General features: G+C 44.6%; 1 protein-coding gene across 3 annotated transcripts in view; it reads left to right on the top strand.

The window, feature by feature from the left end:
- Positions 1-14,712, top strand: part of SETD5 (SET domain containing 5) — a 65,874-nt gene that overhangs the window by 16,629 nt on the left and 34,533 nt on the right. For 2 of the 3 annotated variants that reach the window (XM_048316203.1, XM_048316204.1), the window contains 3 exons: positions 9,268-9,442; positions 13,227-13,332; positions 14,209-14,420. In XM_048316203.1, the coding sequence (XP_048172160.1) occupies positions 9,372-9,442; positions 13,227-13,332; positions 14,209-14,420 (389 nt within the window). In that variant the 5' untranslated portion in view covers positions 9,268-9,371. Of the gene's footprint in view, positions 1-9,267; positions 9,443-13,226; positions 13,333-14,208; positions 14,421-14,712 lie in introns of those variants that run through there. The other variant, XM_048316205.1, reaches the window with a different exon arrangement.

The following is a 14,712-nucleotide window of genomic DNA, read 5'->3' as shown; positions in this document are numbered from 1 at the left end:
TCAGTAATGGATCTGACTCTTGCCAGGTGCGGCGCGGGTTGCAGGTGTTTTTGTCACCTGGTTTCTCACTCGAGGCACATCGGACAAACAGGTGTTTGTGAAACGCGGCACAAGAGCCGTTACACAAGCCTGGAGTAACTTACAACGCGGAGAAAAATGTATTTGCATGATCTCGAGCCCAGGTGCACGGCTGCAAAACTTGCCAGTCACAAACCACAGAGGCCAGGTTGGAGCTGGAATGGCACTCGGTGGTGGTTTGGGCAGGGGGGGAAGGGTCAAAATGAGTCCTGTAATGGAAAGCAGGGCTGAACCTTCGCGTGGGAGCTGCGGCTCCATAATTGCCACAGTGTGTGATGTTGCCATGGCTGCCCGGGCAGTCCCTGCGTGGTTTCCTGGTGTGTGAGAGCAGGCCGAGGCTGCCGGCGAGCACAGAGCTGCCCTACGTGTTTGGGGAGCTCAGGCGTGCGCTGGCAAGCCGCGGTGATGGGAGGATCCCTGTGTGGGAGATTGGAGGCTTTTGAGCTCCGTCTCTTCCCCATCTCTTCCCTCCCAACAGATCAGAGAACGAGCTGTGATTTTTGCAGGATTTTAAAACACTTTTTTTTTTTTCTCCATTGTAAAGCCCTTCATTCTGCCTTAAGCCGGGGGTCGTGTTAGGAGCGAGGCTGCAGTGTGAAATGGAGGATCCTGGGGGCACGAAGGAAGGCCTGGGGGGGCTTGCCGGGCCTGGGGGGCTCTGGCATGTTTTGATCCGAGAGCCTTTGGCTGCGTTGCCATCTGCATAGCCTGTGAATAGTTTTCTCTGGCACAGACCTTGTTCCTCAGTGTTGCATCATCTCTGGGAGAAAGGCCAGGTCCGGAGCCCCAGCACAAAGGCTTTCTGAAGCCGATGAAGCTTGTTCTGTGTGCGGAGCGTCTCTCTCCTTCCTGTCGTCCTTTCCATGGGATTCCTGGAGCGGCCTCCGTCCGAGAGCCCCTTCGTCAACAGCTGCTTTTTCTCCGCCGCTTCCTGCACACCTGGCTGATGCAACGTCTGTCTTGGAAGCGCTGCTGGAGTCTCCTCTGGAGCTGGGTTGTTTGCCCCGGCGGGGAGTGGCCGGGCAGGCAGCCTTTGTCACGTGGGGGCCTTAAATAGATGTATAAAGGACGTACAGCGAGACCTCGAGGCACAGGCAGAGAGTATTTAGTGGGATTATGCAGAAATCTTTTTTCCGATACTGGGACTGGAGGTTGCAGTCCTACTCCTGGCCACTTGTTAGTGGTTAGCCTTCCACTGGTTGTAAGTTCGGGATGCTGCTCTGTGCCAGTAAATTCTGCTGATTCCCCTTCTATATTCAGCAACTTCCCGTGACTCCGGACTGTCTGAATTCTCATGAGAACTGTAATTCTCTGGCTTTGGATTTGATCCTAGTTACTGCCCTTCATTGCTGAGTTTCCCTCTGACCTTGCATGTGGTACAGGCTTTTTTTCTATGAAATACCTTCAAAATGCAATTTCAAGGTCTAAAGGTTTTTTTCTTTTCATGGGGGGTTGTCTGACAAGCTTTTAAATTTAAGGTTTGTCTACTTAGGAAAATTTAATAGTTGCATGGATAAAACCATTCATGCGAATACTATTGCATCCACAAGCAACAAAATTTAGAACAAGGAAGCACTTTGGTCTGCTAAGATTAAACCAAAGTTATTTACATTATTTAAATTAATCTTGAGTCTTACTTTATCCGTAGCCATTTTCTGGTGTAGGCAGGTCTCTTAAATTGAATCTGAAAACATAGAGATATATATGGACAAGGTGTGGTGGACTGAGCAGTGGTGTTTCCAATACTGCTGTTCCTAATTGTCAGCCCTGTTGCAGAAATGTATTGTCCCTACAACAGTGTCTAAAAGGGAACATGTATTTTACCTGTTTCTGCTTTTAGTCTAGTCTTCTTGGCATCAACTGCAATTGATGAGACATGGCAATGTTTCCTTCCTGCCACCTGTTTTGGCAAAGACTTAGAGGAGACAGTCGCAGCAGTAACATCAGCTGCCACAGCTGGATTCACTGGAGGTTGGTTGTCAAGCTCTTAATCTAATCTCTGTTCTGAACCTTTTTGTTTGCATTTTTGTGACATACAGACATTTGACTGTTCTCCTTCACCTCATGGGAAAAGAGACCAGCAACCTTACAGTATAGGACCAGCATAGCAATTAGGATGTGTTCCCTGCGCTGCAGAATAGTTTTGCCCCATGACTGTCACAAAATCAAAAGTTTGTTGAACTGAAAGAGAAAAGGGATGTTTTTCCTCTTTCCTGTTTCATGTACTTTAGTAATTTTTGTATCTTCAACCATGGTGCCTTATGTGTAATCCTTTTTTCACTTGTATTGCTGTATATTTTCCAGAAAATAGTAGAGAACAGTATTTTCAAAAATAAAATATAATAAATATAATAAAATATACAAAATAAAAAATAAAATTTTAAATGCTTCAGTGTTTGAAGAATTTGTTACCTTCACCGGTGACTTGTAATGCTGTGAGATAGAACCACTGTAAAGCAACGTTTTTAGCATAAAAAGGGGTTCTTTTTGAGTCTATGGGATTTTTCTGAGTTTCTCCACTATTTCTGTTATTCTTTAAATGTTATTTTGATTATTTCAAATTTTCATAGTGTTGTGATGTTTTCTTGAAGACTTCCTCTGTTCATGACCCTTAAAGTTACGAGGACTTTAACATGAAGTTCTTGGTTGGGATAGTCCTTCTCCCATTACATTGTTGTCATTCCTTTAAAACATTGTCTGTGTCACCTGCTCAGCACACTGTGTGTGCAGACCATGCAAATGCTGCCAGGTCCCTTCTCATCAGCCTGGGGTGCAGGCAAAGTTCCCTGGTGTGTGCCTGCCACCTCTACATAAACATACCTCAGAATAATTTGGTCTGCCATGAATCACTGCTACTCTGTAATTTGCTTCTGCTTTCTAATATGGAATTTTTATGGAATTATGTTTACGTAAGACTCTTCAACCAATTTAAAATCAATATAATTTAAACTTTCCAGTAAGGGTCTGTGATGCAAATTTGATGTTTTAAGAAAGTCCAAACAAACCCTTGTCTGATATCTCCACCTCTGGAGTGTATTGAACTGTCAAGAATGTGACTGAATTGTTTAGGAGAAGGTATTTCTGGAGGCAAAGTCTTACCTGCCCTTTTCTTCTCTCTTATTAAATTTCTATTTTTTATCGTAGTATCTGAAATCTTTAATGATTTCAAAAGAAAAACAGGATTTTGTTTTGGTTTGTGTAATGTCTTGACTGCCAAAGCAGCAGCAAAGTTTTGAGGTTATTCTTTTTGCTTTTCGAAGTAATTTCTGCAGTCTTGGGTCAATTGCTGAGAGTACTAGACTATGCATTTTGTAATTTCTCTGCTTGATGATTTAATTTCTCTCAGTTGCTCTCTCATCATTTGTAGTCCCTTAGGGTGTAGTTCACAGAGTAGTTTAACTAAAATTGATGTTTTCTTCATCGGATAAAATCCTGTGGATAGATATGGTGAAAATTGTCTTTAAATTGTTAAACCTAGTTTAATTTCTTAAATTAAATTTACTTAGTTTCTGTCTGTTTCCAAATTTTGTCAAAATCAGTTTAACTTGCTTATACCTCAGTTTTAAACATGGTTTACATAGCCTTCACTGAACAGCTTTGTTGTGCCAACTTTAGCTAAGTAGGTGTATTCATAAACATGTGTTGATGTAGTTAGTAGTGCTTTCATAGAGCACTTCAAGAATAATGGGAATTGTTAATATGGTTTCATATCTTGTATGAAACAACTTGACTGATGCATAGGCCCGTGGATACCAAAAGTGTTTGAAATCACCCATATCCTAAAAGCAGCAGTCTTGCCATTCCCTGACCTTTGACTCCAGCTCTTGCAAGTGTGGTAAGCAGGAACGGGTCTCACTGGATTGTTGCTGTTTGACGTTTTACAATTTTAAAATGCTGTATTCTTGTTCTAAGAGCTTGTCGGTGTTTTGTCAAGGTTCTCTAGATCCCAGAGAGCAAAATGAACTCTGAACAAAATGTGTACATAACAAGCATTTCTTTTTGCATATAGTTGCATACATATAAACCAGGGGACAGTTTTGAGAAAGGCCTAAGACAGAGAAATCTTTAACCATTGTGCTATACTTGTCAATAATTTGGTTATCATAGCTATGCATAGCTAGTAATGAATACCAGTGTTGCCTGTTACTTTGATCCTTTCTGTTGTAGACTAGGACTGAGTTCTTCCAGACCCCATGGGATAGAATTGGTGTCTTGCTTTGTCAGCCCACTAGCAGATGATGTATGGATCTAATGATAATAGTGAATACTTATGTCAATATTTCATTCTTTAAAACTGGCACATTTGTTTCCCTGCTGCTTAGTGAATCCAGCTTGTTTTCAGAGCAGAGCTAAGCATTTGTATTGGTAGACTCAGGCACAGTTCAAGTAGTTTTAGCAGTCTGTTTCCCAATAAGTCAGAGCTAAATGATTCAAGGATTTGTCTGCTCTGCCCCTGTGTCTGTGTAGATGTCCTTATAGAACAACATGTCTGAAATTCAGGGAATTTGATGTGGTTTTTTGAGCTGTTAAATACAAAAAACCTTTATCTGATTCTGTTTGCGCCAAAGGTGCTTTCCCTTCTGTGAGGATCTGACCTTGACATGAGGTTTGTGGATGTACAGGCAGTGCTTGATTGGACTCAGGTGGACTGTGCTCATATTTGAATGGCACTGGCTGATGAGCGGTAATTTTTCAGCATGGTAATGGAAACCGTTCCTGTTTACATTAGATGTTCCATAGATCATGGTTTTCTGAAATTTCCAGAGGGAAAGATGAATGAAGAAAATCTAAGATGATAATACTTGTTACATTGCTCCACATGCCAAGTGATTTGCCGCTGGTGGAGATGGTAGTGTTAAGTATGAACTTATCAGACCTTGCTCTTCCTGTCCCAGATGAGGCTGATGGAGAGGATGCCAAGGAAGGCTGCATGGCAGAGCTGCTATTACAAGTTTTCCACCAGCTCTGGACTGGCCTGTGGCAGTGTGAGGTGCAGGAGAAAAAAGTGCTTTGAATTTGATATGACTGGTAATGGTGTGGGAGCTTAAAGATGTGCAACTCATTATACAGGGAGCTCATCCTGTGTAGGTGACTTAGAGGCCTATTGCTGAGCATAGAGAAGATGATGGTGGTTATTGTTTAGACACTAGTAATCCTGGGTTGTCAAAAGTCTGGAATCTCTTTCCAGCTTGGGACTTCAATAACTGGAGTTGCTGGGAAGTGTGGAGAGAGATAAAGGAAGCGCTTGTCTCTCCTTTGCTATCTCCAAACAAGAAGTGGTCACGATCAGTGCGCGTGGAGGTGATTTCCCTATTCTCCCTGCCCTGGCTCACATGTTGAAGTTTCGCATAATCAGAAAAAGCTTTTGTCAGTTTGTCCATGATATGTTTGTACCCTTGTTACCTTTTTATCTTTCTTGGCCTTGCATAAGACACTGGATGCGCAATGGTAAAGTATTTCAGGCTCTCTGTGGACACAGACTCGCAGATGTGCACTGACCCTGCAGAGGAACAGCATGAATCTCTGTCCTTCCCCTGTTTGGTAACTGCTTTGCCCTTGAATCTGTGACCATGGGAGGGTGCAAGGGATGTGTTCTGTCCCCCCTGAGATTGTACAGCATCACCTGAACAGCACCAAAGGATGATGGAGTCTGAATTTAGGTAGCACATACAGTCTATGAAGCTGTGCCCAGAGTTTTTTGTCTGGGGGTGAATTTTTCATGACGCTCACAAATACTTTGTAGAGTCTGTCACCAAGTGTTGCACACCATGGGTGCCCAGAGGTGTCTGTATGACTGGGACACGAGTGAAAACAGGAACAACCACATCTTGAAGGAGGAAACTCTAGTGAGCTCTTTGACTCACCATGCTTGATTGTCCCTGTTAGTACAGACTTCTAACACCGCAAGTAATAAAGAGAGTTTGCAGCAGTAAATTTTCTGCATCTGCTTTATTTGTACATGGATGGCAGTGGCTGTGGAAGTGAGCCAATGCAGCGCTGCAGCCATTGCATCCTAAACAGAGTTCTGAAAATTTAATTCACTGTTACAGCAGCAGGTGTTGCTTAACCTTCTCTTGGCCAGCTTAGATTTATTACAGTCCTTTCTGTCAATACAGGATGTTACCTGAAATAACTGAATAGCATATATTCACAGTGTAGCCAAGGCAGCCACTCACGATGGGTCAGTCCCTTGGCGTATGACCTGCACTGAGTGAGAACCAGAGATCCCAGCTGGGGTGGCTGTGTGGGTGGATGCTCATCTGGGCTGTTCTGATGATGTTGGGGAAGACCAGGTATCTTTATACTGCTATGACTGGTTAAGGAAGCAGGTATGTAGGTGCCAAATGTGGGGGAAAAAATGTCTTTAAATGCTACATTTTCGAAACCAGCTAAGTATTATCTACCTGTTAGGCCATCAAAATTACCATTTCCATTTGATTTCAAGAAGAATTGTGTTGTAAGGGAGACAGGTTTGTGCTGTGGTCTGATGCTCATTGGATTTGAATTAAGACTTTGACTTTTACTAAAACTTAGTCCAGTGGCAGCAGAGAGAACTGGGTGTGACCTTTTTTTCCTGTACAGCTGTATTTTTGGGCGGAGAGGTAGGAAGGACCTTGGGGATTGAATATACAGGAAATTGACCAGTTTGATAGGTGAACATTTAGATCTCAACCCCAGCATTTTCTGGCTGATGTTTTGCATGTTAATAGGCCAAGTTTCATGAAGACCATACTGTAATGTAGCTTGAAGGTGATGTGGTCTTGGACAGCACTTGAAGTTGGTCTCACCAATTCATTTTGAATTGTCACATGGTCAGAGTCAAAAGTACACATAAAATAGCAGCACCAAACAGTAAAATCTGAGCATGGGTGATGGTTGGGCAAGTATTGCTGGGTCAACACAAAAGTGACTGAACTGGAATTTGCCTTGTTTAACCTTTCGGGTTTTGGTATTTCATGTTTCTCCAGTAATCTCCTTCCCAAAAATGGCAGTTATCAGACCATTCCAGTGCAGCAGCATTTGTAGTGTTGATAGAAAGAGGGTTTCCTATGAGAAGTGGGTGAAAACTTGTCCCAGTTACTCCTGGATTAACCAGGTATCCTGTGACTCTTTAGTCCAGAAGCTGCACCTGAAATCCTCCAGTTCTGCTGAGTCACAGGCAGGCAGGAGGCTGGAATTTATTCTGATGAAATGTCGGGCTGCTGCCAGCTGGGTATGGTCATGGCAAAGGCAAGAGATCGATAGAGGGAAAAACATCTAAACAAGTATTTAGAAAGATTACTGGGTGTGGGGGGAGGAATAGTTTTCCATGTCCCTTAAAGGGAAGGGTGCTTCAGACACTGAGGAACTTGCCTTACTTCTTTTAACCTTGTGCTAGAGTTTAACGTGACTTGGTTGAAGCAGGGATGGATGTCTGTAGCTTTTAGCTGTATTTTAGCAGCAGTTTGTCTCATCTCGTGTCAGTGTAGAAATCACAACTCTTGTCACAAGCATCAGAAAGGGTAAATAAGACACTTCTGAAAGGTCCTTTTATTTTTCTTTTAATTTTTTTTTTCCAGAAAACACACTCAAGGACACTGGGCTGTCTTGGGTTGGAACTGCTTGTGAGCTTAGTCCTGCCTGTTTCCTTTTTCATCTCCCACCTCCCTGCGAGACCATTGCTTTGGGGCATAACAGGGAATTGCCACAGACCACTTAGAAATCTTTATGTGCTACTTCTGTAATTCGCTGTATACCTGTCATACTGCCTGAAAGATTTCTCATAGGGATGTATGCTGAAGAAGGAAAGTATTTTCTTGTGCCGAGAGAAGTGGCCTGCCTTTTAAGACAGGAAAAGGCAATATAGCATGTAGCATTTAAACTTTCTGACTCTCACTCTTCTTCATTTGCCCTTATAGTGAGTGTGTGTTTTTGTGTTTCTGGGGGTTTTGTGCATTAAACAATGGTTGGACCGTGGTGTCCAAAGGCAGTTCCCTGTGAGAAATTCACTACCCACAGGAAAACTTGGCTGACGGCCTCTCTCTAGCCCAGGAGGGTTTGCTGGCAGAGCCCCGAGATGCCGGGGAGCATGTGACAGCAGGCTGGCTTGTCTGCGCTGCCGGAGCCGGGGAAAGGCAGTGGAAAGTATTCAAGGCTGCCCTTAAAGTTTAACGTGCAGAGAGGGTGGTTGTCACCATTTTTCTTTGTTTTTGGAGCTGCCTTTGCTCCGTGCAGAAATGCAGCCTCTCTCCGTGTTGTGGGGGGGGGTTCTCTTGAGCTGTGTAAAATAATAGCTCCTTTATGCTCATCTGTGTTATTGAGGTTATTTACATAACGAGGAGCTGATCCCGTTTCACCTTCGGCCGCCATCCGACCCTTGGAAGTCTGCATTTATCGGCGATTTCTCTCACGGCCGTAGCAAAGCGCTGTGGTCAGCAGCGAAGGTGGAGCCCGGGCTTCCCCGGCACGGCCGGCGGCTGCGCCCCGGTGCCGCCGTGACTCACCCCGGCTCCCCACGCACAGCCAATGGTCCCGCCGCATTCCCAGCGCCCAGACGTCTGACGTGGCTCTGCCCTGGGGAGGTGTCAGGGACAGTCGAGGCTCGCTGTGTCAGGGCTCACTGAGCCACCGGTGCAGAGTCCAGGATGGGCCTCGTGGCCCAGGGCAGCCATCGGTGGTGTGGGAACAGCTGCTCTGCCGGTCACCTGTGCTGTAGGCCCAACGAGTGCACATAGAAACTGATCTCCAGGGAGAGGTCTCAGCTGGGTCCACCCTGGCATTGTCTAGTTGTCCTCAGAGGTGGGGTTTTGCCTGCAGCTTGTTTGGGGAAAGAGTTAGGAAATGCTGGTGGAGGGCTGTGGGTGATAGGTGGCAGCTGCTGCTTATATGCAGAAGGAGCTAATAGATTACTTATCTGATAATTAGTCCTCAGTTTACTTGGGGGAGGGGGGAACTACCATTATCAGCCTTAAGGCAAAGCAGCTCATTGCATGTCAGTCCACTGTAAAAAAACTCCAACCCCCCACCAAACTACTACCATCTATCTACCTCTTCCCTGGCCCTACATGTAAAAATGAAGTAAAAGTGATGTGGCATGTCACTGATGGAAATCTATTTATGCTTTTCTTTGCTGTGAAAGCCTTCTTCAGAGGCATAGAGGGAGACCTCATCCCATAACAGAGATGCAATGCTTTGTTTCTACCCTGGTAGGTTTCCCCATGTCCGTGACGTGTTGGCCGAGGCTCTGCGGCTCCTCTCCGCCCTCGGAGCGGCCAGTCGCTGCCCTCTGGACTCCGTGATCCCCGACGGGCGTCATGAGCATTGCAATCCCTCTGGGAGTCACCACACCAGATACGTCCTACTCCGACATGGCTGCAGGATCGGAGTGAGTGTTACCCCACGGATGAGGAGAAAGGAGAAACGGGAGGGTGCCAGAGGGCTGACCTGGAGTCGGGCTGTAGGATTGGTGCTAGTGCTTTCTCCACTCTGGAGAAAGGGGCTGCTGGTCCACTGGCTGTGGACCACTGGCTGAGAGATGGGTGTTAACAAATGCAGCGTTATGGAAATTGGTAAGTTTGACAGAGGATATGGGGAAAAGGAGAATTCCAACAGTATGAGACACTCAACCATGGGTTTTATATCAGCTTGACTAGTAAGTCTATACTCAAGTGCAGGCAGTTGTGCGTTTGCTGTACCCAGGCTTGATGTTGGCAAGGTACAAGCCAGCTCCTTTTCCAACAGCTGTAATGTGAGGGATCAGCATGCTGAACCTTCCTCTCAGTAGAGCCTGTTAGCTCAGACTTGGTACCAGTCTTCTATGACTGATTTGTGGACACCTTTGGAGATTGACGGAGATGTGAGACAGCACCAGCCTGTGTAGGCACCTTTATTTTGTTTCTGCCCCTGAGCAGACTCCAAGGAGCACGCCTCAGAGAGCATCCTTCAGAGTCCCCACCACAGGACCATGTGCAGGGCTCTCACTGCAGCCGTATCTCTGAGGCCTGTTGGAGGGGACTTACATTTCTTTTAAAAGACTCTGCTTCTGCGGAGTCAGGAGCATTTCAAAATCAGGAAATACTGCATTGTGATCTCTTCTTAAAACCTAGGATAAGACTGTTTTTGTCAGGGACAAGAGTGAGGGCTGAAGTTATTTCTGTGTGCTTCTACCTCCTGCTTGCCTGCATCCTTCTTTGAAGCACGGGCTGTAGTATGTCTTTACAAAAATTTACAAATGACATTTTGGAGATAGATTTCTCCCATGTATTATTTAAAGGTACCTACTGTGCGAATACCTGCATGTCAGATGGATCAGTGTAGAACAGAAATTGCTCCAGACTCTATTAATTTTGAGCTGTAAGAGCAGTGGGCTAAGGTATGAATCATTGTTTTTCCCTTCCATCTCACCCTGATTTGACTATGCATAGAGTTTGACTACACAGTCGCACTCTCTGCAAGACTGCTAAAGCTCTTTTTTGTCTGTCTTGGCACTGGCCCCATTCTAGGCATTCTTCTTCATGATGCTTCATTCCATCCTAAAGCCCACATTTTTACATGTTTTTAAATGGGGAATCAGAATCTAGTAAGTCGCTCATCTGTAGTGGTTACGCGATCCTTCACTTTTCAAGATCTAACATTCAGTATTGCTTGTCACCCTGCTTCTCCCACAGCAGCACTTTGAAGACTCAACATGCAGGAATTTTAAACTGTTTATGACAGGAGGAAGAGTGCTAAATAGTTTGCTCATGTACTTTGCTTTCAAAGCTGAGCATGGTAGAGAGAGGAGCCAGATGTATCTGCGCATGTGTTCCTTGTAGCGTTTAAATATCAAAAAGACTGACTGTAAACCTTCTGCAAAGCATTTTCCTTCTCCCTTGTAAGAAATTTGTAGGTCCATCTTGAGGCTAGGCTCTAGTGCTTTGAAAAAAGGCTTTTGAAGATTTCTGAATTGGTTTCTCTGCCTGTTCCCTAAAAATTGGGACTGCCAGGACTCTATTCTCCAGGCTTTGCATCAATGCACTGTTACTGCTGAAGTGTCCTTCATGGGTCTGTTCAAAGTTAAGGCTATCCTTCACTTTGGCTTTGAAACTCTCTGGTTTGATGCTTAAAGTCTGGGGTACCTGAGCTTTGTACCTCTTATAAGGGATTGATTTCCAAGATGTGCATCACAAAGGTGGTGGGGAAGGCAAAAGGAAAACTAGCTGTTCCTCTTTACAGGCTGAGCTTTAGCATCTTCCCCAGCCTCTGATACAGAGAGGAGGTGAAAATGGTGTAGTGTGTTGCTGTTCATCTGAGGGTGACATGGAGGCTGCAGAGTAGTTTTGCTGTGTTAGTCTGACTGCATATTGGAAGTTGTGGAAGCTCCTTGGCATGCTGCTGCTGAGGAAGCATGGGCCCCAGCGTTGTTGTCCCTGGACACGGTTGCACCAACAATCCTGAAGTTTTATTGCTAATGCTTGCGGCAGCACTGCTGGTATTCCAGACTGACTGTGGTTAGGAATGTGGGTGACTTGGACAGAGGATGTATCTGCTGCTTAGACTGTTTAGGCTCTTTTGCTTCTAATATTGTTTCTGAGAATATTATTAAACCTGAATGGATTTGACGCTGTACCAATCTGAAAGTCCTAAAGGAGTGTTGCAAAGGCTGGATTATGTGGCAAATTCTACATGGTAACCTTTTACTAAGAAGTATATCCTTTGAGAGAAATCACTTATATCTCCTGCTTCTGACAGTTTAGCTGGCTGTAGTCACATTGAAAACCAACGGAATTTATCATGTTGTGCACCTAAATCCTGAGCTACGGAAGTGTCGTTTGCATAGGTGTAAGGTCTTCTACTTTTTGCAGTTCTTTGTACAATGAATTATTGCTCCTTTATGTTGCAAAGACAGATCCACTTTACTCCAGAATAAGCCAGAAGCTCAGAGTTGGTGCCTTGGAGAATAGATGAGGTTGAGTGGCAGGGTGGGGCAAACTTCAGAGCAGCAGAGATTTCAAGAGCTAATAGGAAGTCCAAAGGGCAAGGGGTTACTGTTCTTGGGTGGTGCCTAAGCACTGCCCCACGCGTGATTGCTGGCCATTGTTTGATGGTGCCTGATTCATGCTGACCATGTAGAACTCACTGAAAATCCTGTGAGATCTCACCAGCGCAGCAGAGGTCCAAGGTAAAGTTTTCTTTTTCTGTATTTTTCTTCCCTGCTTGCTCAGCTCCATGCTGTAATGTTGATGAAGATTTCATCTGCAGAGGTGATTCAGTAATCTGCCGTATTCTGATAACAGGCCCTACTTCTGATCTGTGCAGAGGTTATCTGACTTGTATCTTCTACTTGTAACAGAAGACAGCGTGTTTCCTTGCTGGTGTTCTGTCTCTAGGCTCATTACCTAATATCCCCTGCATTGAATTGCAGCTGTCCCTTCTCTGAGTAGGGTTTCTGCAGCTTTCTGCTGAGGATATACCTTTGATTTTTAGCTGTTTTTTTTCACCCCCCTGTGGTGGAAGAGTGCATTGTACCTCAGCAGCAGATTTCCTGTTCTGCTCATTGCAGGTTGCTGTATGGAAAGCGCAGGGTGAATCTGATCTGTCTGTGGCCACTGTCTGTCCAGGTCATGGATTTTGTTGCCACTTTGTAACAGGAATCTCCAATTCCTGGTAGTTGCTGTCAGGATAGCTGCAGGTTTCATGCAGGTTTTATCACAGGATGTTGGACTCAGTAACAATTGGTATCTGAGGGAGAGAGAAACAAGTGCAGGTGCAGGAAAGCTGCTTAGCTGCAGTTGAAATAAGCTGTTGCAGAGATAAAATGGCAGTACTGTTCAGTGGCTTTGAGATTAGGCTAGCTGGGTTCAGATGCGAATGCTGAACTAGACCCAATTTCCTCAACAATAAGGAAACTGAGCTTCTTACATGCTAATTACCTTTTTAACTTCCCAGATTGAGACCCAGTTTAATGAGCTATATAGGGTGGCCCTTACTCAGTTCCTTCGCTCTGAAAGCAGGTTCATCCTGTACAGCTTCTGCACACATGATGCTTGGTGAAACACATGACACCACCTTGATTTCATGAAGTTTCTTCATTTTGAGCCTCATGTGTTCAATAGAAAAGAGCAGTGAAATACTGGCACTAAAAAAAATGATGATGTATTGATGGGTTTTACTTCTGGCCCTTTCTGCAGCCCAGAGTCTGTGGAAGCTAGTCCAGCTGTCAGTGAGAAGAATGTGTACTCCAGCCACGGCTATGGGGCCACCCAGAAACACAGCTATCGCGGGCTGCCTTACGCAGTGAGTACTCTCTCTGCAGTGAATCAGCTCTTTACTGTCTACTTTTACTCTTTTCTTCTTGTTCCATAGTTCTTTGCCTGTTAAGCCTTAGGAGTTTTGGCTTATTTACTAGGGAACACTAAGTTAGAGCTGAGTTCTGCCATACATTTTTCATTTCTGTGTTTATTGTTTGTGAAGTCTTGCATACTCTACAGCAAGCTTTATTAGTGTTCTAGGCGATAGATTTTTAACTGAATGAAGTATATGAATGAAGTGTGAATATATATGAATATATAATATTTTCCTGGTGGTAATTTTATGCCCCATTTGGTTTATTGTGCACTATTTGTACTTGTTTCAACTGCGTAGATTTTCATAGTGGTAACTTAAAACAATGAGAATCAAGGAGCAGTCAGGAAGAGTGGGAGCATAGCTTGAAGCTGTGGGATGAACAGGGTGTCACAGAATCACTGAGGTTGGAAGGGGCCCCTTGAGATCGCATAATCCAACCTCCCTGTTCAAGCTGACTCTGCTTGAGCAGGTTGCCCAAGACCATGTCCAGTTGAGTTTTGAATATCTCAACAGACAGAAACTCTGCATCTCAGGGCAGCTGGTTTCATTGTTTAAACACTGATGTCATCTCAGATTATTAACAGTACAACAGTTAATGTCGAAATAGCCTGGTTGTTTTCATAAGTTTTGAGTTTAATTCATTGGTGCTGAAGGAAATAATCTACATGTTTCAGAGCTATTACTGTACCTTCTTGGTAGGTTGAGGAATTCAGTCTATTGTTTTACACCAGTTAAATATTAACCTGGGAACTGTGGATTTGGAACTTCAGTTTCTAGGCATCATATCTTCACATTAAAAGTAGTACTGCAAATACTCATTTTCAGGATCATAATTATGGAGCCCCTCCTCCTCCAACGCCGCCAGCCTCTCCTCCTGTCCAGACCATTATACCTCGTGCAGAACTGAATGGCCTGCACTCACCTGATGAGGAGAACTCCGGGGATAGTGAGAGCTCCTCAGAAGGAGAATCAATTCCCACTTGGTGCCACTGCAGTGTCTCTCAAGATGGTTTCCTCCTCAAGTGTGAAAAGTGCAGGTAAGCTTTGGTGCAGTGCAGATCTGGGCTGCTCCTTGTGTTGACTGCTCATACCAAACTGTGTCACCTTTGGGCTGTGGGACAGACTTCCTTTTGCTAACTGGAGCGTTCTTTCCAGTGCTTTACCCAGTATTGACCCTCCTCCTTTGCGTTGTCAGCCTGACAAGTGTTGGTGGCACCAGGAGTGGAGATGAGGATGTTAAATCGGTGTTCTTATCATCCTGGGCCCCACTGAGGGCACGCATCTTGTGACACCCTGTTGAATTTCAAGTGACTTTACTCCTACAAACCA

This window comes from Corvus hawaiiensis, chromosome 11 (assembly GCF_020740725.1).
Source record: "Corvus hawaiiensis isolate bCorHaw1 chromosome 11, bCorHaw1.pri.cur, whole genome shotgun sequence".
Lineage (NCBI taxonomy): Eukaryota > Metazoa > Chordata > Aves > Passeriformes > Corvidae > Corvus > Corvus hawaiiensis.
Note: the sequence above shows the minus strand (reverse complement) of the source record. Positions and strands in the feature narration are given on the sequence as shown.